This window comes from Sceloporus undulatus, chromosome 2, assembly GCF_019175285.1.
Source record: "Sceloporus undulatus isolate JIND9_A2432 ecotype Alabama chromosome 2, SceUnd_v1.1, whole genome shotgun sequence".
In the NCBI taxonomy this organism is placed as follows: Eukaryota; Metazoa; Chordata; class Lepidosauria; order Squamata; family Phrynosomatidae; genus Sceloporus; species Sceloporus undulatus.
Genome location: NC_056523.1, coordinates 181,907,216 through 181,931,448, shown reverse-complemented (window position 1 = coordinate 181,931,448; position 24,233 = coordinate 181,907,216). Strand labels below are relative to the sequence as shown.

The 24,233-nt window shown below is 41.9% G+C and overlaps 2 protein-coding genes across 16 annotated transcripts in view; one reads left to right on the top strand and one right to left on the bottom strand.

Moving 5' to 3' along the window:
- Positions 1–24,233, bottom strand: part of NCKAP1L (NCK associated protein 1 like) — a 134,269-nt gene that overhangs the window by 90,553 nt on the left and 19,483 nt on the right. For 3 of the 5 annotated variants that reach the window (XR_006102424.1, XM_042454306.1, XM_042454308.1), the window contains exon 1: positions 6,489–6,775. The exons of 1 other annotated variant lie outside the window; for it this stretch is intronic. Coding sequence is in view for 3 of the 4 variants with exons in the window: in XM_042454306.1 (XP_042310240.1) it covers positions 6,489–6,590 (102 nt within the window). In the remaining variant the exon portion in view is untranslated. Of the gene's footprint in view, positions 1–32; positions 162–6,488; positions 6,776–24,233 lie in introns of those variants that run through there. One more of the 5 variants, XM_042454307.1, reaches the window with a different exon arrangement.
- Positions 2–24,233, top strand: part of LOC121923663 (gametocyte-specific factor 1-like) — a 27,451-nt gene continuing 3,219 nt past the window's right edge. The window contains exons 1-6 of one of the 11 annotated variants that reach the window (XM_042454316.1): positions 2–131; positions 11,731–11,869; positions 17,600–17,738; positions 18,449–18,575; positions 19,260–19,343; positions 21,393–21,435. In XM_042454316.1, coding sequence (XP_042310250.1) covers positions 17,613–17,738; positions 18,449–18,575; positions 19,260–19,343; positions 21,393–21,435 — 380 coding nt within the window. In that variant the 5' untranslated portion in view covers positions 2–131; positions 11,731–11,869; positions 17,600–17,612. Of the gene's footprint in view, positions 132–262; positions 295–5,755; positions 5,875–9,279; positions 9,393–11,730; positions 11,870–13,392; positions 13,464–17,599; positions 17,739–18,448; positions 18,576–19,259; positions 19,344–21,392; positions 21,436–23,406; positions 23,491–24,233 lie in introns of those variants that run through there. The other 10 variants (XM_042454313.1, XM_042454314.1, XM_042454317.1 and 7 more) reach the window with 10 other exon arrangements.

Here is a 24,233-nt window from a genome sequence, read left to right as displayed (position 1 = left end):
CATTTTGACTGGGTGAGGTTTTTCTTCCAAACCTTTGTGTGTGTGATTTCCTGAAGGAGTGGGGCTTCTGCAGGCTCAGTCCTTGCCATGGAGAAAAGGGAGAGAGGATTCTCAGCAGCCATTTTGACTGGGTGAGTTTTTCCCCCAAACCTTGGTGATTGTGTTTTCCTGAGGGGGTGGAGCTTCTGTGAGTCACTGGGGCAGGTCCAGCAGCCTAGCCTTTATAACTCCTGCCAGAGGCTTAGAGGCTCAGTCCTTGTCAGGGAGAAGTGTCTCGGCAGCCATTTTGACTAGGTGAGTTTTTTTTCTCCCTGGGGCAAAGATCTGTGATATGATGGAGAGACTGACAAGAATTGTCAAACCTACTGACTGTTACCCCTTTCTTTTGGTTCATGTGGGAACCAATGATACTGCAAGGCACCACCTTCACAATATCTGAAGAGATCATCAGGCTCTGGGTAGGAAGCTGAAAGAGATGGATGCACAGGTTGTCATCTCATCTCTTCTGCCAGTTGAAGGGCATGGTCCAGGAAGGGAGAGGAAAAAGCAGATGTAAACAACTGGCTTTGCAGATGGTGCCGCTGAGAATGATGTGGATTCTTGGATCATGGGCTGCGGTTCCATGAGGGGGGGACTTCTGGCAAGGGATGGTTTGCACTTCACACCAGTTGTCAGAAACATTTTTGCCAATAGTCTCAAAAGTTTGATCAGGGGGGCTTTAAACTAAGTTATACGGGGGAGGGAGACAGTATTTTGGAAGGCAGGAGTTCATCAAGGGCTGGAGATGATAGTCAAACTCTTATAGAGGGAACAAGGCAAATAGTGCAAGGACCCAAAAGTGAGAGGCAAAAAACTTTACACAGGCAGCACGTGGGGAGGACCCACTGTCTTAGATGTCTCTACACTACACTAATGTACAGAGCATGGGAAATAAACAAGATGAAGTTGAACTACTAGCACAACAAAGCAAATATGATATAATGGCATCACTGAAACCTGGTGGGATAAGTCTCATAACTGGAATGTAGAAATAGAGGGGTATAACCTTTATAAGAGAAACAGACCAAACAAGAAAGGTTATATTCTGGAAGTCAAGTGGAGAGCATATGGATAAAAATGAAAAGGGAAGGAAACAAAAGGGATGTTATTATGGGAATCTACTACAGACCCCCAAGTCTGAGGAATGGGGTACAAGTGGTGGGATGCTTAGGTGAGTGTCATCACGTTCTCCTGGAGTTTGTTATACAGGAGAAAGGAGAAGGCAGGCATAGTTAGACACATTCTAGACTTTAAGAAAGCTGATTCAGTACAGTTAAGAAAATACTAGGGGTGATCTCATGGTCAGGAATACTAAAAGAGAAGGGAGTGCAGAATGAATGGGAGTTGCTCAAAAGGGAGATACTGAAGGCACAATTTCAAACAGTTCCAATAAGGAGGACAAATAGTAGGTGTCTCAATAAACAAGATGGATGACAAACGAACTTTCAACTGAGCTATGTTTTAAATGGAACATGTATAAGACATGGAAAAAGAGGGAAATCACCAAAGATTAATTCAAACATCCATATTATTTGTATTAATTTATAATTTTATAGTATTGTTTTAACCTTGTTATAGTAATGTTGTATTAATTTTATAATCTTGTTTGTGGTTTTAGATTGTGCACTGTTAGCAGGCTTTTGTTTTTATTTTGGATTGTTTTTCTTCTTTGTAAAGAGCTATGTAAAACCTATGAAGCTATATAAATAAATGTAATAATAATAATAATAATAATAATAATAAACAGATAGGGAGCATGTGTAGGAGTAAAGTCAGAAAAGCTAAAGCGCAGAATGAGCTCATGCTTGCTAAAGAGCTTAAGAACAATAAAATGCACTTTTGGGAGGTACGTTCACAGCAAAAAGGAGAAAATGGTAGGACCACTGTGTGGAGAAGATGGTGAAATGATAATAGGGGACAGAGAAAAGGCAAAATTACGCAACACCTTCTTTGCCTCAGTCTTCTTACAAAAGGAAAAAGGTGCTCAACCTGAGGAAAATGGAGCAGAGGACACAATAGGAGAAATCCAGCACAGAATAAGTAAAGAGGTAGTACAGGAATACCTTGTTAATCTAAATGAATTTAAATCTCTGGGAACAGATGAACTACATCCAAGGGTATTAAAAGAGCTGGCAAATGTAATCTCAGAGCCATTGGCAATAATCTTTGAAAACTCCAAATTAGGAGGAATAGCTAATACCTCAGAGGACAGGATCAAAATTCGAAATAACTTTAACAGATTAGAAAGCTGGGCCAAAGCTAACAAAATGAATTTCAACACAGAGAAATGTAACATACTGCACTTAGGGCAAAGAAATAAAATTAAAAAATGCATAGATACAGGATGGGGGGCACCTGGCTTATGGAGACTACGTGTGAAAGGGATATTGTAGACCACAAGTTTGAACATGAGTCAACAGTGTGATGCGGCAGCTAAAAAGGCCAATGCAATTCTAGGCTGCATCAATAGAGGTAAAGTGTCTAGATCAAGGGATGTAATGGTGCCATGCTATTCTGCCTCATCTAGAACAGCGTGTCCAGTTCTGGACACCACAAATCAAAAAGGATGTTGACACATTGGAGAGTGTCCAGAGGAGGGTGACTAAAATGGTGAAGGATCTGGAAACCATGCCCTATGAGGAAAGACCTAGGGAGTTGGGTATGTTTAGCGTTGAGAAGAGATGATTAAGGGGTAATATGATAGCCCTCTAAGTATTTGAAGGGGTGTCACACTGAGGATGGAGCTTTCTTGTTTTCTGCTGCTCCAGAGCCTAGAACACGGAACAATGGATGCAAACTCCAGGGACAGAGCTTTTATCTCAACATTAGGAGAAACTTTTTGACAATAAGGGCTGTTCGACACTGGAACACACTCCCTTGGAGTGTAGTGGAATCTCTTTCCTTGGAGGTTTTTAAACAGAGGCTTGATGGCCATCTGTCAGGGATGCTTTGATTGTGATTTCTTGCATGGCAGAGGGTTGGACTGGATGGCCCTTGTGGTCTCTTCCAATTCTACAATTTTATTATACTGTACTATGTTTCTATGATTCTGTTTTGAGAAGAGTGAAGCAGGATCATCATGACTTAGGTAAAGAGGTAAAGCAGGGTTCAAGCTAAAGGGAAATCGAGTAAAAGTTTGGGGTTTGTAGGTTTCCTATAACATAGTTCTGTGTAGCACTTTCAGATTTTCAGAGAACAGTACTTCATATGCATTATCAGCTGTAATCCTTACAACTGCCTACTGTTCAGCCAGTGGGTTTTTTTTTTAATCAAAAGGGACTTTTTCTACTTTTATCCAAGCAGGGATGTAGCCAGGATTTTGGGAAGGGGGGTGTCCAGACTAAGTGCCACCATTATAATGAGGCTTAGGCGCAGCGTATCTAATGGAAGAGGGGGTCCAGACCCCATGGGCCCTCTCCCCCCTTGACTACATCCCTGCTCCAAGGCATTCAAGAACTGCAAGTGTATGCTGTATATCCAATATATCACTGTCCAAAGTAACATCTGCTTACCAATACTCATGCTATAACAAGTCCAGCAATGATCAAGGTACCAAAAGGCTTTTCCTTCCCCTGAGTTACCTTCATATGAGATCAGTGGAAACTTAACAAGTCTTTGTTAACAGCTGTTCTATTTACAAGTGTAAATGCCAGCCGACAGCAATCACTACTGATAGTCAGCAGAGATCCCCAGTGCTACAAGGTGTACTCTTCAGCCAATTTGCAGCTCTGTCTCCAGAAAGAAAAGAAATGAAGTCCCATTGCTCTCATACACAATCTGCTAAAGCTACTCTCTCTCTCAGGCTCAGCCTTTCATCCCACCCTTGCTAGTGACTTGTCCATTCAGCACACCATTGACAGCAATTAAAAGAATGATATCCTATTCCTTCATTAAATCCGAGATTATAGGAACTGCAATCCAGCAATATATGGGGGATGTGGGAGGTATTGGTTCTCAAGTCCCTATCATAGTGATATTGATAGATTCATCAACAGATCCACCATGCACAATCATCAGAGAGCAAACTCAAACCTCCATTAATCTACTTTGAACAATACAAAACACAACTGTTGCACTAGATTATAATTTGAATCTACTGTAAAGTCAGTAGATTGTAATTTGAATCTAGTGCAAAATCAGTAGATTGTAATTTGAATCTAGTGTAAAGTCAGTGTAAAGTGGGGAAAAGTGAAAAGTAGGTGCCAACAACAAATGTATTATCAAGCTATATGCAGGTCCACTGTTGCCACTGTGAAACAGGAACTCTCGTCTTCAGCCAACATCTAAGCGCAACAGGAGCAGGAAACAGCTGCTTGTGGTGGATCCTTGTTTGCTAATATAGTTTGAATGATGCTAAAACTTCACTCATTACATTACTACTTCCTTCCCCTCAAGTTTTCTTCAGCCATCAAATTAAAAAAAGAAGCTCAGAACAGGATGGCTTCATATAATCTAGTGAACAAAGTGATGGCCTTGTATTGAGACACCTAGTTTTCAAACCACCATTCTGACATGAAGATCACTGGGCAACTTTGGCCCAGTTTCTCTCTCTCTCTCTTTCTCACACACAGACTCATGCAATTGCTGAACAGATAAAACAAGGAAGCCTCATATAAGCTTCTTGAAACTCCTTAGAGTATGGGGTGGGGAATCTTTGTCCCTCCTGACGTTTTGAATTTCCTGAAGCCCTGGCCAACATGCCCAATGGTAAGGGATTCTGGGCACTGTAATCCAAAAGATCCAGGGTTTCATGGCCAAACTGGGAATCGAACCCTCAGTCCAACACTCAAACCACTCAACCACACTGGCTCTCAAGAGTGAACTCTAGGATCTGTAGAAGTTACACTGAAGGAATGGTCCTTGTCCAATGTATTGATAAGACCAAGAATGCAGGAACCACAGACAGAGGGACAGTTAGGATGTGATTAGGCAAGAGTTCCAGGGGAAAGGAAGGCATTCGGGCAGCTCAGGAAAGCCTTTATCAGCAAAAGGGAAGAGACAGGAAGTGGTTCAGAAAGGACTGAAAAAGGGCTCTTCCAAGGAGAAGGTAAGGGTGAGGGGAAGACTTAAACGTTGTTGCTGTTGTGTGTCATCAAGTCATTTCTGACTTATGCCAACCCTAAGACAAACCTAGTATGGTGTTTTTCTTGACCAAATTTGTTCAGAGTGGGTTTGCCTTTGCCACCTCTGGGGCTGAGACAATGTGACTTTCTCAAGGTAACCCAGTGAATTTCCATGGCCAAGCAGGGTTTTGAACCCTGGTCTCCGATTGTCCTAGTCTAACACTCAAATCACTACACTGGCTCTCAGAGATCAACTAGCATAGCTGAAAGTAAGGAAGTCATACACTCTCAATGGTCCCAATTTGTCATGGAGAGACCCAGTTAATACACTTTTCCAACTGTTTTTAAAATGTCCCAGTTCCTTTCTCCTCCCCAGAGTTTCATCCATTATCCCTACTGTTGCTGCAAACTAAGTTCATAGTGCAAATGTAGCCTGCACTCAATTCAATAGAGAGGAAGGAGCAGCATGTAGCCCTTCCTAGTAGGCTCAGGCAAAAGCAAACGACTGCAGCCTCTCCTATCTTGTGTGCTCTTCCTCATTAATAACTTTTGCCATCTTAACCACTCTTTGATATTGCTTGACTAGACCTGTCTTGGTTTTCATATGTCAAATATTGGAGGATATGGGAAGTGAGATTGGAAGTTGAAGACTAATTAGGGATGGGCAGAGTGACAGGGGATAAGAACATCTTTTCGTCTAGGTGAGCAGTACTCAAGAATCCATAAGTCACCATCACAACTCACTAGATTCGCGGATATCATCAAATGTGATGTGAGTATCCTGTAAAAATGTCGAAGTACTTACTAGAATAGCCATAAATCCACCCCTTTAGTACCTTTCTCTAACTGGGAAGAGGGGAACATAAAAATACAAGTCAGCTAATATTGAAGTGTAATAGAGCCAATATGGCATAGTGATTTGAATGTTGGTGTTGGACTCTGGAGACCAGGGTTCAATTCCCTGCTTGGCCATGAAACCCACTGGGGGACCTTGAGCAAGTCATATGCTCTCAGCCTCCGAGGAAGGCAATGGCAAACCTCTTCTGAAAAAATCTTAAAAAGAAAGCCCCATAGGGTCACCATAAGTCAGAAATGATGTGAAGGCATACAACAACAACAACAGTATTGAAGTGTAGGCTTTGTCACTTCTAAATGGAAGCTCTGCTACTAGTACTACTTCCTTAAATGAGGAATCATTCCAATTTCTAGCTGTTCCAGGACAAAATAACCTTCTGCCCTTCTTATCTCAAACTAGAAACAGAACAGGATAGGGAAGTCCCAATCCCCAATTATCTTCCTCACTGGACTTCATAACTAAGCACTCAGCTGGACATGGCTCTATTCTGTTGAGCTTTAAGACGTGCGAGGATACACTTCAATGCCTACCTTCTTGATATTGTACATGCGAATGAGAACCCCTTTCCCTCTCTCATTAAGGATTGTCAGCTTCTCCGCAAACTTGTGCTGGTATATCGAGGACAGAGACATCTTGCTGCTATCTTGGTTGCAAGTCTCACTTTGTAGTTCACAACGTCCCTGCTGGCAACAGTGTGAGACATGCAAGGGGGAAACAAATTCAGAAAGCAAGATGGTCTGAACACCACACAGCAGCCACACCCAGCACTGCTGTGAGCTTCTGCACCACTTCTGCGCAGCTACTTTGTCATTGGCCTTCCAGCTGCATGAGTTTCACCCAACACTTCCCCTTGAGCAGTAGTGAATGTAGCTTCCCTTCTGGGGCTGGAACTTCCTGTGGTTGGGTGCTTTGTAAGCACAGCCGCACAGCAAAGCGTCAACACATCACTCTAATTTGGGCCTGCTGCAACCAATGTTTTCCTACCCATTTCTCTGTTATTCATATTCCCCAACTTCTCCTGATTTGGCAGGCGCAGTCCAATTTCTAGATACTCCAGGCCAAACTAATCCAGTCCGGACTAATCCTCTGTCATCCTACTTTTTCATCTTCCTTTAAAATGTCCCGGTTTCTCTCTCCTACTTCTGACCTTCCTCCTTTGTCCTCAGCTTACTTCAAATTGATGCAAACTGATCAGGACAAAAATAGATTTGTATTCAATTCCTCAGGAAAAAAAGATGGGGCAGGATCTTGCCTTTTCCAGTGAACTCAGATAAAAACAAACTGTTGTAGCATCTACTAGCTAGCTTATATACATGTCTTCATTAATAACTGTTGCCATCTTAATCATACTCTGACATTGCTTGGCCACACATGTTTTTGCTTTCATTTGTGAAATGTCAGAAGGTATGATTACTTCTTGGCAAGATTTGTTCAGAGGAGATTTGCCATTGCCTTCCCCTGGCCTGAGGCATAAATTGGAAATGACTTGAAGGCACACAACAACAACAAATGGTTATTTCTACCTTAATGTTATATTAACATTGCTACATTCTTGGCAAGTAGGTTTCCACTCATAGGTGAGTAAACTTGCAACTTCAGACCAAGGAAACCTGCCACTAAAGGAATTTCTACCTGTAGCACAGGTTTTAAACATGCAGCAGCTGCACCAGAAAAAAATCCCTGCAATACTACACTTTCTATCATATTTGTATCCCAGTCTGTGTATGGAACGTAGACCAGTGCACTAGAAGCCATTAAAATCTAAAGTGTTTCAAATGAGAGTCATTATAGTATTACCCACAAAGGTGGGAGCTTGAGAAACCCCACTAGCAATGGCAGTGACTCTTTAAAATGTTGGGGAATTGATTTAATCCAAAAGGCTTGTGAGAGTGTGAGTAACTTTTGCTAAGGATCTTTTAAACCAATTTTTACAGAGAAAAATTACAAAGAACTCCAATTTAATATATCTGAGAAGTCTTTATTTATGAATGTGCCAAGATGCATACACACAAAGACACAAGAGCAGGCTCACAAACTCACTTCCAAGACTGCAGAAATGAAGGCCTGGAATTTGGATAGAGGCCAATGAAAAGGTTAATGAGAAAATAATTACCATCTAGGTCCCTGCAGAAAGACACTGCTTGCCAATGTAAAGAACTATTTTGGGGGGAAATGTTAAAAAATACCTAAAAGCCAACAAGAAACCCTATAGATTACCTCAGGGTAAAGAAAAAGGAAGAGAGAAAGAGAGGGTCCCCATAAAGGAGGAAAGAAGAAAAGGCTTTAAAATGCTGATCACTCAGCAGCAGAGCAGACAATCCAAAGATAACAAAAGAAAAGGCTACCTATAAGATGCTGGCTCCAAAAAGGAGAAAAGGAAATAAGTGAAAAGGGGGAAAAAAGGGGGGGGGTCTTGGATTTGGGGAATACTTTTTATAGCCACAAATCTTGCCTAGATTTTATGGACCTAAAATGGTTTAACAGAACCACTTTGAAGTTATCCTGCGAATGGATGAACTAACAGAGCTCTTCACACCTAGTTGTTAAGTTATTGATAAAAACTGAAACATTTCCTTTGATTTCTGGATAGGAAGAAGGGCAATGGGAAAGCATTTCAAAGGAGTACAATTGATTTTGGCTTTTATCACTTCTGGCAGCTGTCTTCCTGTTGCTGTCTTTTCCCATCTTAAATGCAAAATAAAATGGTAGGAGGGATCTTATGCATTACCCTTATCCTTTTGTTCTTTCTCTGCTGACATGTCCTAGGTCAAGTGACCCCAGTACTGGTGTTTTTAAACTTCCTTGGATCCTGTGAGCTCCAAAAAACACCTTGCAGATCACCCTGTGTTCCATGTTCTGTGCTAGATATCAGTTATAGTTATCAAAGTGAGGGTATGCACTGATACATAATATCCCCCCTCCCACCCACTGAATCTTGCGGTGAAGCCACTAGATTTCCTTTTATTTTTATTTTTTTAAACCATGGTGATAGGGTGACAAAGGCAAACACAGGGGGTTAGAGGGATGGGGGTTATAGGACATGTTTCACCTTTTATCCATTATAAACATGATCAGTGCCAACAGCAAAGGTTTTCTGGGTTTCATGGGCCACCAAGATGAAAAACAAATTTGTAATCTGTGATTTGGCCTAATAAAGGTCTTTCCTGAACAGGGGAGAGGAGAAATTGCAACCAAGGCAGCTACCTTTGATGGTATCTGACCCTTTCTCATTTACCTGTGTTGTAATGATGTCACAAAGATCCTCAACCAGGCATCATCCCATTGGCTGAGCCTACAGTTAACTGGCCAGGTGAGCTGAAACTTGTGCCAGTTTGAATTCAGCAGCTGTTTGGCTTCAGTCCTCTTGCCTGGGTTTTCTGTACTGGAGTCAATCTCTCAACAACTAATTGCCTATTGGGCCAGTGGCAATTCAGGTAGCCTAAAGGACTCTCAGTCATCAACTCTAGTGGAATAAGTCAAAGGGTTGTCATTTTATTTTTAAATATAACTTCCTTTGTAGTGAGTGGTAATTTGAAAAGCACGATGCATATGATAATGGCCAGTTGCTTTATTTTCAGTTATAATAGTTGTGTACAGGGCAAGCCAGCGTAGTGTAGTGGTTTGAATATTGGACTAGGAGTTTGAAAGACCAGGGTTAAAATCCATGGAGTATGGCCACGGAGAGCTACTGGATGACCAGGGGCAAGTCATACTCTCTCAGCCTCAGAGGAAAGCTCAAGCCACTTCTGAACGAATCTTGGCAAGACGACTCTAGGGTAGGTTGGCCTTAGGGTTGCTATCTGTTGGAAACAACTTGGAAAGCACACAACAACAGAGTGTATATAGGGATGGTAAGAGGACAACTTTAGTTTTAAATGCTCAAAAAGAAATTAATTCCTTTTTGTTGTGTACTTTTAAGATGTAAGGTGGTAGCCTGCAGGGCTGTAGCTCTGGGAGGGGGCAAAATGAGGGCATTGTCACCCCCAAATAAGAATTTTGCTCCTCATGAACTTTTCCTTCATAACCCAATTCTGGCATTCCAGACAACAAGACACTGAAAACTGAACTCTTATATCTGCTGTGTTCACATCCCTCTGAGGGCTTTCTATGATGCTTTTCTTTACATATTTTTTATTTTCTTTACAACCCTGGTGTCACAGTGCTTGATACTGCAACCACTTGCAGCCACAAAGTTGTGAGTTTGATCCCAAGCAGGGCTCCAAGGTCCACTCAGCCTTACAGCCTTTTGTGGGTTGGTAAAATGAGTACCCAGCTTGTTGGGGGCAATTGGCTTATACTTTGCCTCAACACCACCTAAAGTTTTCCTGATACAAAACACGAAGACTTTGGGCCTGAACAGACAGGGCAAAATAAAGCAAAATGATGCACATGTTCTAAGAGGCTGGAAGCCATGCCAAAGCCATGCTCCAGTCCTAAGGACTGGAGTGCAGCTTTGAGGCAGCTTTTAGCCTCTTAAGATGCATGTGTCATTTAAACAGCATACCTCCAATGTGACCCAAAGCAGCTTTATTTTTTCATCTGTTCAGGCCCTTCTTGAGAAATTCAGTGTTCTCTACGTACATAGGAGCCTGTGGCCTCACAGAGGAATGAAACATGCTGGATTCCAATGAAACATCTTCTTTGAATTGTAAATGGACATTAAATTTCCTTGACCTTGAAAATCTACCAGTGACCGCATGGCCAAAGAGAGAGGTGCCAGCCTGCAGATAGCCCTCCTTATGCAGGCCTATGACTAAATCTTCAATTTCTTTCTCCTGTTTGCCTGATGAAGAAGCCAGTGTGACATTGAAAGCTTGCAACATGTAATTGTGCATTTGGGTTGGCCCAAGAAAGATATCATTGTTTGGATGTTATTGGATTTGCTATCTGGCCAGCACGGTTACCCCAGATGCACTTTGTAAACTGCTTCGGGCAGTGGTTTCCAACCTGGGGGTTGGGACCCCTTTGGGGGTCAAATGACAGTTTCACAGGAGTTGCCAAGGACCCCCCTCAGAGCACCACTTCAACAAAAAAGGGCCTCCAAGCTAGGCCCATTAAAGCAGCTGCTGCCTACAGGCCCCTTGATTGTTTAGTAACTGCTCACAGCTTCCTTTCCTTCCTCTCTCAGGAACACAGAGCTCTACAAAAAGGAAGACAGACAGCACACCCAATGAGTTCCAGTTTCACTTTGAGCCACTGCCCCTCTATCATGGGGCTTTCTGAGCAGGTTTCTTCAGAGGGCTTTGCCATTGCCCTCCCCTGAGGCTGAGAGAGTGTGGCTTCATGCCCAAGGCTCAAGGCAAACCTATCATGGGGCTTTCTGGACAGTTTTTTCAGAGGGGGCTGGCCATTGCCATCCTCAGACTCTTTTTGTGATTAATCACTACGCATAACTTATGTTCAATTTGTAACAATGAAAATACAATTCATAACAGTAGCAAAATTAAAGTTATGAAGTAACAACAAAAATAATGTTATGGGTGGGGGTCACCACCACATGAGGAACTGTATTAAAGGGTCACGGCATTAGAAAGGTTGGGAACCACTGGCTTTAGGGAGTGCTAGTTCACCGATAAATGGTATAGAAATGTACTTGCTATTTCTACATGGAAATTGGTTTTCTGAATACTCAACTGAAGTTTTACATTACTGTAATGCTAGAAATTTGGGAACAAAAGAAAATTTACCATCACCATCCACCCACCCGCCACACTATTAGTATCTCTGTTGACTGGGTGTAGGGATTTTACTGTTCTTTGTCTTAATGTTTAGGTTTGTATGGCTTGAAAAACTGCATGGAAAATTGGCGTATCTTTATGTGGGCAGACTGTTGAACTTTGCCTGCTATGTAGCTGTTGAAAGCAAGGACTAGCCTCACAAGGGTTCAAGCAGCTGGAATGGACGCTTAAAGGTTAGCTATTGTGTGTATTTGTTGTGTACCTTCAAATCATTTGACTTATGGTGATCCTATGGTGAACCTACCATGTGGTTTTAATGGCAAGATTTGATCAGAGGAATCATAGAATAGAGTTGGAAGAGACCACAAGGGCTATCCACTCCCCTGCCATGCAGGAAATCCAAATCAAAGCAGCCCCGACAGATGGCCATCCAGCCTCTGTTTAAAGACCTCCAAAGAAGGAGATCTACTACACTCTGAGGAAGAGTGTTCCACTGTCAAACAGTTCTTACTGTCAGGAAGGTCCTCCTAATGTTGAAGTGGAATCTCTTTTCCTGTAGTTTACATCCATTGTTCCACGTTCTGGTCTCTGGAGCAGCAGAAAACAAGCTTGCTCCCTCCTCAACATGACATCCCTTCAAATATTTAAACAGGGCTATCATATCACCTCTTAACCTTCTCTTCTCCAGGCTAAACATCCCCAGCTCCCTAAGTTGTTCCTCATAGGGGATGGCTTCCAGGTGATTTGTCATTACTTTCCCCTAAGGCTGAGAGCATGTGACTTGTCCCAGGTCATCCAGTGGGTTTCATGGCTGAACTAGGAATCAAACCATGATCTCCAGAGTAATAATTAGTGTATATTAAAATTAAAAAACAAGCTGCTCAGTCCCTGGCAAGGAGAAGGATAGCAGTTTCTGGGTAGCCATTGTGAGTGAGTGAGTGTTTGAATTGGGAGAGTGTGTTTGCTGCTGAGGGGGTAGAGCTTCTGTGAGTCACATCTGGGAGTCAGTAGGGGGTGAAGCTAGGAGCCTAACTCTATATAACAGCTCCCAGAGGCTTTCCAGGCTAGTCCCAGCCAGGAAGGAGAAGGAGAGCAGTTTCTGGGCAGCCATTTTGAGTGGGTGAGTGTTTGAATTGGGAGAGTGTGTTTGCTGCTGAGGGGGTGGAGCTTCTAGGGGTGGAGCTAGGAGCCTAACTCTATTTAACAGCTCCCAGAGGCTTTCCGGGCTAGTCCCAGCCAGGGAGGAGGAGAGCAGTTTCTGGGCAGCCATCTTGAGTGGGTGAGTGTTTGAACTGGGAGAGTGTGTTTGTTGCTGAGGGGGTGGAGCTTCTGGGAGTCACATCTGGGAGTCACTAGGGGGTGGAGCTAGGAGCCTAACTCTATATAACAGCTCCCAGAGGCTTTCCGGGCTAGTCCCAGCCAGGGAGGAGGAGAGCAGTTTCTGGGCAGCCATCTTGAGTGGGTGAGTGTTTGAATTGGGAGAGTGTGTTTGTTGCTGAGGGGGTGGAGCTTCTGTGAGTCACATTTGTGAGTCACTAGGGGTGGAGCTAGGAGCCTAACTCTATATAACAGCTCCCAGAGGTTTTCTGGGCTAGTCCCAGCCAGGGAGGAGGAGAGCAGTTTCTGGGCAGCCATCTTGAGTGGGTGAGTGTTTGAACTGGGAGAGTGTGTTTGTTGCTGAGGGGGTGGAGCTTCTGGGAGTCACATCTGGGAGTCACTAGGGGGTGGAGCTAGGAGCCTAACTCTATATAACAGCTCCCAGAGGCTTTCCGGGCTAGTCCCAGCCAGGGAGGAGGAGAGCAGTTTCTGGGCAGCCATCTTGAGTGGGTGAGTGTTTGAACTGGGAGAGTGTGTTTGTTGCTGAGGGGGTGGAGCTTCTGTGGGTCACTAGGGGGAGGAGCTAGGAGCCTAGTTTTATATAACTCTTCTAAGAGGTATGCACTGTTAGGTTCTCCTTTAATTTTTTTCCTTTTTAAAGAAGGACTTTTGGGGGGGGGCAGATGAAGTGAGTCAGAAACTTGCCTTCAGAATGAGCTACCAACCAAGAGATGTCTATAAATTTATATCCTCAGTAGATTGAGCTCACTGAGAGAGATTGGTGAAAAAGCCAGGCCATCAGCGGCCCTTTACATTGGTGTTTACCGGGGGATTTTTTTTGAGGACGAAGCCCACTGTCCTGTTTCAGTGATTATGTACTTAAAACTTATCAGTATGAACACTGAGGGAACTGCTGCAGTCACCTGCAACACTTGTGGGATGTTGTCTTCTTGCCTAGAGATGTGAGGAACTTCACATGCACTAAGCTACAGGAAAAGAGCTACTACTTTAACATTAGGAGGAACATCTTGACAGTAAGAGCTATTTGACAGTGGAACATACTCCCTTGGAGAATGGTGGAGTCTCTTTCCTTGGAGGTCTTTAAAGAGAGGCTGGATGGCCATCTGTCGGGGATGCTTTGATTGAGATTTCTTGCATGGCAGAATGGGGTTGGACTGGATGGCCCTTGCGGTCTCTTCCAACTCTATGATTCTATGATTCTGTGCTCTGAGAAGAGAGGTTCTGGACGTTGAATGAGAATGATTACTATCAAGGGGATTTTGTCATGAGATTCAAAGGCTAATGCATTTCTAGTTCTTCAGACAAGCTACAGTTGGCCTTCTTTATCCATATATTCTTTATCCATGGATTCAACCACCTATGGCTTGAAAATATTTTTTAAAAATATAAATTACAAAAAGCAAACTTGATTTTGCCAAATCATGTATGGGACACTATTTACTATGCTACTGTATTTAATTGGACTTCAGCATCCATGGATTTTGATATGCATAGGGGTCGTGGAACCAAACCACAGTGAATATTAAGGGCCCACTGTATCTTCTCAATATGATATGATTACTTATAATACTTCTGTGCAAAATCCACAGTGATATCTTAGGACCAACTGAAGCATCACCAAAGGGTATAAGCTTTTGACTGTCCCAGAGGCCCGATTTGTTGTTGTTGTTGTTAATTGCCTTCCAGTCAGCCTGACTCATTTCAACCCTGTGGATGAGATATCTCCAAAAAGCCCTATCTTCCATTGCTCTGCTTACGTTCTGCAGATTCAGGCCTGCGGCCTCTCTGACTGAATCTATCCATCTGGTGTGTGTTCTCCCTCCCTAAAATTTTGGGGAACTCAGAATGCTTGCCTGCTTTTGTGGGTGGTCAGTTAATGCTAATAAAGGTATTGTCCAGCAGTGGGTTTGGAGTTCCCTTATGTCCCTTTTGTTTTTTGTTTACTCCAAAGCAAACTTTCCCATACTCTTGTATAACATTCTGTGAGGGTTGCAGACTGCAACAAGCTGAAAGCTGTGTTGTTGGTTATTTTTAGTTAAACCACTTCGGCGAGCTAACACACATTTATTCATACTTAAATCCTGGAGGACAGGTGGAGAGCATGTGGATAAAAATTAAAGGGGAGGGAAACACCAGGGATGTTATTGTAGGAGTCTGCAACAGACCCCCAAGTCAGACTGAAGAACTGGATGGTGCCTTTCTAGAACAGATGACCACACACTCAGAAAGGAGAGATGTAGTACTGATGGGTGACTTCAATTATCCTGATATTTCCTGGAAGTCAAACTCAGCCAAAACTTTAAGGTCTAGCAAATGCCTCACTTGCCTTGAAGACCATTTCATTGTCCAAAAAGTGGAAGAAGCAACAAGATGATGAGTTATTTCAGATCTGATCCCAACTAACATGATCATGTACTCCTGGAGTTTGTTATACAGTGGAAAGGAGAAGCCAGACATAGTGAGACACGCATTCTAGACTTAAGGAAAGCTGATTTCGGTAAACCTAGGGAAATACTGGGGGTCAGGAATACTAAAAGAGAAGGAAGTTCAGGATGGATGAGAATTTCTCAAACGGGAGATACTGAAGGCACAATTTCAAACAGTTCCATTCAGGAGGAAAAGTGGGAGATGTCTCAAGAAACCAGCCAGGATGGATGACTAAAGAGGAATTCAAACAAATAATGAGCATGTGTAGAGGTAAACTCAGAAAAACAAAAGCTCAGAATGAACTCAGGCTTGCTAGAGGTTAAGAACAATAAAAAGGGCTTTTGGGGGTATATCTGTAACAAAAGATAGAAGAGGTAATATGGTGAAATGCTAAGGGACAGAGAAAGGGCAAAATTACTCAACACCTTCTTTGCCTCAGTCTTCAGAGAAAAGGCAAAGGGTGCTCAACCTGAAGAAAATGGAGCAGAGGACACAATAGGGGAAATGCAGCACAGAATAAGTAAAAAGGTAGTACAGGAACACCTGGTTAATCTAACTGAATTTAAGGCTCCAGGACCTTACTCCAAGGGTATTAAAAGAGCTGGCAAATGTAATCTCAGAACCATTAGCAATAATGGTTGAGAACTCCTGGAGAATAGAAGTCCCAGCAGACTGGAGAAGGGCAAATGTTGTCCCCGTCTTGAAAAAGGGGAAAAAAGAGGACCCCAGCAATTATCATCCAGTTAGTCTGACATCTATACCAGGAAAGATTCTAGAACAGATCATTAAACAGAGAGTCTGTGAACATCTAGAAAGCAGTGCCATAATCACAAAAGTCAACATGGGTTTCAGAGAAACAAGTCATGCCAGACAAATTTTATTTCTTTCTTTGATGAAATTAGCAGCTTAGTAGATGAAGGGAATGTTGTGGATGTAGCATATGTTAATTTCAGTAAGGCTTTTGACAAGGTTCCCCATTACATTCTTGCAAACAAACTTGTAAAATGTGGGTAGACAATACAACTGCTAGGTGGATAAGTAATTGGCTGACTGGCCGAACCCAAAGGGTGCTCAACAATGGCTCCTTTTCATTCCGGAGCAAAGTGATCAGTGGGGTCCCACAGGGGTCTGTTCTGGGCCCAGTGGATGATAGAATTGGGGTCATACATATCAAATTTGCAGATGACACCAAATTAGGAGAAATAGCTAATATCCCAGAGGACAGGATCAAAATTCAAAATGACCTTAATAGATTAGAAAGCTGGACCAAAGCTAAATGAATTTCAACATGGAGAAATGTAAGGTCTGCGCTTAGGGTGGAAAAATGAAAAGCATAGATGTAGGATGGGGGACACCTGGCTTAACAACAGTACATGTGAAAGGGATCTAGGAGTCGAAGTAGACCACAAGTTGAACATGAGTCAACAGTGTGATGCAGCAGCTAAAAAGGCCAATGCAGTTCTAGGCTGCATCAAAAGATGTATCTAGATCAAGGGAAGTAATAGTGCCACTCTATTTTGCTTTGATCAGGCTTCACCTGGAATACTGTGTCCGGTTCTGGGCACCACAATTCAAAAAGGATATTGACAAATTGGAGCATGTCCAGAAAAGGGCTACTAAATTGGTGAAGGGTATGGAAACCATGCCCTATGAAGAACAACTTATGGAGCTGAGTATGTTTAGCCTGGAGAAGAGAAGGTTAAGAGGTGATATGATAGCCCAGTTTAAATATTTAAGGGAAATATTGAGGATGGAAGAAAAGAGATTCCACTTAAACATTAGGAGGAATTTCCTGACAGTAAGAGCTGTCCGATAGTGGAACACACTGCCTCGGAGAGTGGTGGGGGTTCCTTCTTAAAGAGAGGCTGTTGGGGTAGCTTTGACTGAGAGTTCTTGTTGGACTGGATGGCCCTTGTGGTCTCTTCCAATTCTGTGATTAATGAATAAACCATAAGGATGTTTTATGTGATGATTTAACTCTGGGGACTTTCCATGGTGACTTCAGGGGTCTACAGTGTATTTTGAAGTCAACTATATAGTGCTTGGAGGGAAGCTTTCTAATCAGTCTCTTTGTCTGACTACTGCTTTTGCAATTTTGTATGTTTTTGGCTATGCCAGGTTCTTTTTTTTGGGGGGGGGGGGCAATCTGAGAGCTGGAAAAGGATTTTTAAAAATTATAATATATATTTTACTTATAGCTACACTATTAGGATGACCAGTCTAAATGCAGAAGAAAACAAATCCCCGGATCCAGAAACGCTGTTGCAGTGTCCCTATGACAAGAACCACCAGATCAGAGCCTGCAGGTTCCCTTATCATTTGGTGAAGTGCAGGAAGGTAAGAGGACACTGGGCAGTGGTGGGGGATCCATAAAAGACTTCTGTTCTTGGGATGGCCGACAGCATGTTGGAATCAGAGAAAATGCCTCACGGGATATGATATGTGAATCCTCTCACAATGGGAAGTAATGGCTTACCACCTCTCTGCTTGTTTTCTTACTCCTGCAATGTATTGAACATTAATACACATGTGCAAAACTCAAAGATAATTAGAGGATGATGCCGCTGCAGATAGCCATCTAAATTTATCAACAGTCCTCTGCAATAGTATATAAGTATAGCGCCCAGGATATCAATGCAACAGATGCCACAAATTCTGTCACCCTGCAATGCCAGCTCACATCTTATTTTTGGATAACATGCCAGCTTAACCTTCTCCTATGTGAGCCACACCATAAACTGCATTATTCTAGGAAAAAATCCTAGAAATGAAGAATAAACCTGAGGTTCCAGCAGTACACTATGCTTCACTGGAAGCTGTGGTTTCTAAATTCTAGCAGAGGTGCCACTACCTGGCCATACCCAAGACACTGCTGTTCCCACTGAGAAAATTTCTCCTAGTCAGCAATAGAGTAAGGAATCTTCTTTAACTGATTCTTGTATTTCAAATACATAAATCACTCCTTTGCTAAAATCTTTAGGGGCACGCAAGCTGGAGAGGGCCATACTCCGTGCAATAACTTTCTGGTGTTTCTTTCCTCTCCCCAGAACAACCAGACTGTTGCCAAACAACTAGTAGCATGCCCCTATAATGCCCGTCACAGAATACCTAAGGAGGAGTTCAATTCACACATTGAAACTTGTGAAAATAAAGTTTCCATAGAACCATGTGAAGGTAAGAGGACGATTTATTTTAACTCATCTAACTGCTAGCTACTGCCTGCACTCTTGTGCAATATAGCTGATGTACAAGTAAATTTACCTAGGGAATGCAGTGGTTGTTCTCCATCCAAGGAAGATGGAAGTTACTATCCAACAGCAAAGGCTACAGGTTTCCCATCTTTGAACATGTAGCCCTTGGTGTTGGACAGTAACTCCCATCTTCCTTTGAACCTTGCTAAGGATAATGGGAAACACCTAAATACCAGGCAGCAGATCCCATCTGATCTTGGAAGCTAAGCAGAATTAGCTCTAATTAGTACTTGGATGGGAGACTGCCAATGAGTATCAGTGCTGTGGGCTATATTTCAGAGGAAGGAACTGGCAAAACCATCTCTAAGTATCCTTGCTTAAGGTGATCCTATGAAATTCATGAGGCTGCCATAAGTCGAAACATGACTTAAAGGCATATACACAACCAAGGATCATGGGTGCTGAACTCCAAATTCTAAAGGACCACATGTTTCCCACCCTGATCTCTACTGATACTCTTGCCACTCTTACTGGAAAAAAGTGCACTGTGTCAAACAGACTTGTAAAAAAAAGTGAAGTCTCTCAAGCATGGAACAGCCATACCTAATCCTAGAGTTAACCTCCACATCTTGTGTCTAACTTTTTCTCCTTAAATGTTTGCTTGTAGCTGCAGCAAACAAACGCCTAAAGGAAGGAAACAAGGAAAAGACAGCCTGGCAATGCCCCCCTCCAAAGGAAGACTGGGAGGCTGGTGAGCTTTGACTTCCAAAATGCTTCATCTTGTAGAGTTGCAAAATACAGTGGGTACTTGGTATCTGCTGGGGTTTGGTTCCAGGACCTCCTCTGGACACCAAAATCTATGAACACTCATGTGCTCATTAGTCAGACAAAAAGTTACAGAAATACAGTGGCATTGCAAAATCGTGTCCCTTATATAAAATGGCAAAATCAAAGTTTATGTTTTGGAATTTATATTTATATTTTTTAAATATTTTTTATCTGTGGATAGTTGAATCTGTGGATGCAGAGGACAGACTATTAGGATTTGAATCTGAATATGCTTAACATGTTACAGAAAAACTGCATTGGGAAATTTTTCCTTTCAAGCATGCTTATTTCAGCTTTTGAGGCTCTGTTCTCTGGACCAACATGAGTAAGGGCTAGTTTCTTAAAAAAGTACTGGGACAGGACCACTTTTGTGGTGGCCTCTTATCTCTGGAATACTTTCTCACAGACTCCTTCTTTTTTTAGCCTTTAGGTGGGCTCTAAACTTTTTTTTCCTTCCAGTTAGCTTTTACATGATGTGGTACCTGAATTTTTATCTATTTTTTTAATGTTTGTATTTGGTGCTGTTAATTTCTATCTGAGCTATTGAATGTTGGCTGTTGAGGCTTTTCTTTATGATCTTAATATGTTTTACTGGCCTGTTACAGACTGCCAAAATAAAGCTGCTTCGGGTCTCTTTGGAGGTATGCTGTTTAAATGATGCATGTACCCTAAGAATCCGGAAGCTGCACCAAAACTGCACTCCAGTGCTTAGGAATGGAGTGTGGCTTTGGCGCGACCTCCGGACTCTTAGGACCCATGTATCATTTAAATAGCATACCTCCAAAGAGACCCGAAGCAGCTTTATTTTGGCAGTCTGTAACAGGCCAATGTTATTCATTCAACTCTGATTCTTCTGAAATCCTATTGTGTTTTATTGACCTTCTATGAACTACCTTGGAGGGTAATCTATATCCCAAAAGGCACTCTAAAAACCCATATAGTAATAATTGCACCCCACAATCCTCCCATCAGACATATTACAACCAATTGTCATCTTACTTTTCTCATTATCTTCAGCAGTTGATTGCTAGTTCAGTTCTGTAACTTTTTGTCTGACTAACCCTCTGTGATATGGAGGAACCTTGGCATCACTTCTTAATCTTTTAAATTTAGTGTGAAGAACCTAGAGATATGCTTCTGGATAGATGATCATGAAAAGTGGCCCAAATATTTATTTGTTTGTGTCGCCTCCCAGCCTACAAGGGCTTCCTAAGGTGGTGAACAAATAAAAACCCATTTAAAAATACTGAGATAAAAGTGTTTTTAAAACACATTAAAATAGTATTTTAAACTCCTAAATGCATTCTAAAACAATCCTAAAATTTAGTTTTTAAAACAGTTAAAATAACAATTTCAAACACTGAATGTCATGCAGAATAGCAATTTAACTTCACTAGTAGATTAAAAGAGATGCGGCCAGCCTCACTTCTTTGGGCAGGGAGTTGCACAGTTGTGGAGCTGCTATGGAGAAAGCCCTTTATGTGTACCCATCAGCATAACTTCATGAAGTATTGGGAAATGTGACAGAGTTTCCTCTGAAGATCTCATATTTCTGGCAGGGTCATATGGGAGGGAGAGCTAATGTGGCGTAGTGGTTTTAGTGTTGGACTGTGACTCTGGAGAACAGGGTTCGATTCCCCACTCAGCCATGAAACCCACTTGGTGAACTTGGGCAAGTCACACTCTCTGTTTCCTCAGGAGAAGGCAGTGGCAAACCATCTCTGAATAAATCTGGCCAAAAACAAAACAAAACCCCATGAAAGCTTCACTTTGGGGTTGCCATATGTCGAAAATGACATGAAGGCATACAACAACATATGGGAGGAGGTGGTCTTTCAGATCTCCAGGCCCCAAGTCATTAAGGGTTTTGTAGGTCAACACCAGCACCATGAATTGGGTTTGGAAGCAGATTGGTAAGCAGTACAGTTCTTGCAATACCAGTGTTATGTTTCTGTTTATTCTTTCTCTTTAGATGCTGAAGAAGCTCCTGCTCGTCCTTTTGTGTTTGGTGCCAGGTGAGTCTTGACTGGAAAATGGCTGGGACTCAAATGCTGATAGAATGTAATTGTAGAGAAGGAGGAAATTCTGGTAGCAGACCACTGTGCCCTGTCACACAATGCCAGTGGGATAGCCATTCACAAACGAGGCTGTTCTGGTAGGCCTAGCCAGTCACAACACAACCATTGAAACAGAAAGACAGGCTTGGAGGGCTTTACTTTGAAGCACTCTTAACTATGCAGTTGTTCTAAAAACTGAAATTATTATAAAAGTAGATTAATAAATGACTTTAACATGTAGTATAGCGAGCCAGCGTGGTGTAGTGGTTTGAGCACTGAATTATGACTTTGGAGACCATGGTTCAATTCCCGCTCATATGTGTGAAACCCACAGGGTGACCATGGGCAAGTCACATGCTCCCAGCTTCAGGGGAAGGCAGTGGCAAGCCTCCTCTGAACAAATCTTGCCAAGAAAACCCCATCATAGGTTTACCCCTGAGGGTTATCATCAGTTGGAAATGACTTGAAGGCACACATAACATGTAATATACCCTGAAGGCACCAGATTCTGATTTTGGAAGCTAAGAAGGATATGACCTCATTAGTACTTTTATGGGAGCAGTGTTGTCACTAGGGTTGATATGTCACTGTGTCACCCTGCACTGAGCTCCCATACACACCATACAGAATCCTTAGGAATGTTTTTTGTACTAATGTTACTCATAAATTGTAATTCCCATATATTACTAAATGTAACGGCAGTAGTTGTGACATAAACAACTAGCAAAATTAAAAATATACCTTTAAATTAAAATATCATATGCACAAGTAGATAGTTTCATCTGGTCAAAGAGAAAGTTTGGTAGGATGTGATACTTTAATAATTTTTAAAAACAATTGAAAAATGCTAAAAAAAATTAATTTTTTTAAACCTGGGGCCTCTCCTTCCTCCTCCCAATGAGTCTTGCCCCACTCATACCATCTCTTCAGCATTTTAAAGGGATGCAGGTGCCCATTTCAAAGCCCATTTCTGCCAAAAGGCAGGTGTTGGAGAGCAGTGGTGTCATTCCCCCTTAGTGTGTCACCTTTTACGATCTACACTCTGTGGATCCAACCTAATGACACCACTGGATGGGTGCCAGGGAAGACCAGCTGCTACAGGCTATATTCAGAAGAAGGCAAAAGATAACCACCTCTGAATAAATCTTGCCAAGAAAGCCTTGTGATTAGGATTGCCATAAATCAGAGTTGACTTGAAGGCACATAACTAAACCAGTGAATACAAAACCAGTGTATACAAAAGTCACAGCTGAATAAAGGATTTAAGAAACCCTTGCAGTGTAAACTGGCAGAATGTAGACTCTTGTAGAGCAGGGTGACATTGTCTTTAACAACAATGACATAAATCAGTGAAGACCTTTTAAAATATATTCTCCTAGAGGAGATTCCACACTACACTTTTATCCTTGGAATTGCCACTCTTTGTTCGCTTAGTCTTAGAGTACAAAGGTGACTGTTGAATTAAATCAATTATGTTATGGTTTTCTGGGTTCCTCCATCCCAAACTTTATTTGTGGCATCTCTGTGTATGCGCCTGCTGGACATACTGCCGCTGCAATGTATACAGTGAAAGCATTATTAAGGGTGTTCAAGGCTATAGTGTATTTATCCAAACTTTCCTCCTGACACTTTCTGGCAGTATTTCTTACTGTTGATCTGTGCCGAGGAATTACCAATAACATAGTCCACTGCCACAATGTCAGGGTATATTCTACAGCAGAAATTGGAATCTAGTATTGTGAAGGTAGCCAGAACAGAAGCTGCTGTATCTTAATTAAAGGGCTCCTTCTGCATTGTGACATGAGCTGGTCCCATTCAGCCATTTTGTGCCACCTGAAGTAAAAGAATACTTTTCTAAACAGTATAAAAGATGGCTGTATGTTTTGTTTCTAAAAACTAATACTTACTTTTCTTTCTTAATACACACAGCATCACTAGGAAGGAAACCTACAATCCAGTTCTTTTTTCCAATGGTATGAACAGGATCTATTTTAGGAGTACTGATAATATATAGTAAGACAGCTCCTCTACTTTCATGTATGTTCTTGAAATTTTAATCTCCTTTCTTCAAAGGAATAACATTGCTACTTATTATGTACTACTGTCCTTGTGCCCAGTATCTTTTGGGATCAGGTTTTCAATCTTAAACGCCCCTTCTCCAAGTACTGTAAGTTGCTATATGTGTTGCAAAATTTCAGAATAGAGCAGAGAACTGTTTTGAAGTTTTTTTTTTAAGGGAGTGGAATTTAGCAAGTAGGCCATTATACATTTTGTTATGTTCATTTTTACAACACATTGAAAACATAGAATACAGAGAAAATATTGATGATGAAGATGACTGAAGTAGTTAGCAATGTGACTTTCATGAAGGCAATGGCAAAATAATATCTCAAAACTGATGCTTTTAATTAAGTTAATATATCCAGCAAAGGAAAAATATAAGACTCCCACTAAATGTGTAAGTGCCACCATAGTCTAGTAGTTTGAGCGTTGGACTATGGCTCTGTAGATCAGGGTTCGAATCCCTGTTTGGCCATGGAAGCAGTCACACACTTTCAGCCTCAGAAAACCATGTGATAGGTTTGCCTTAGTGCTGTCATAAACTGGAATGGAAACAACTTGGAAGGCACACACTAACAACAAATTATGCAACTCTTTATGCATTTTTGTAAACCGCTTTGATCTGTTGGAAAGGCGGTATATAAATATTATTATTATTATTATTATTATTATTATTATTATTATTATTATTATTA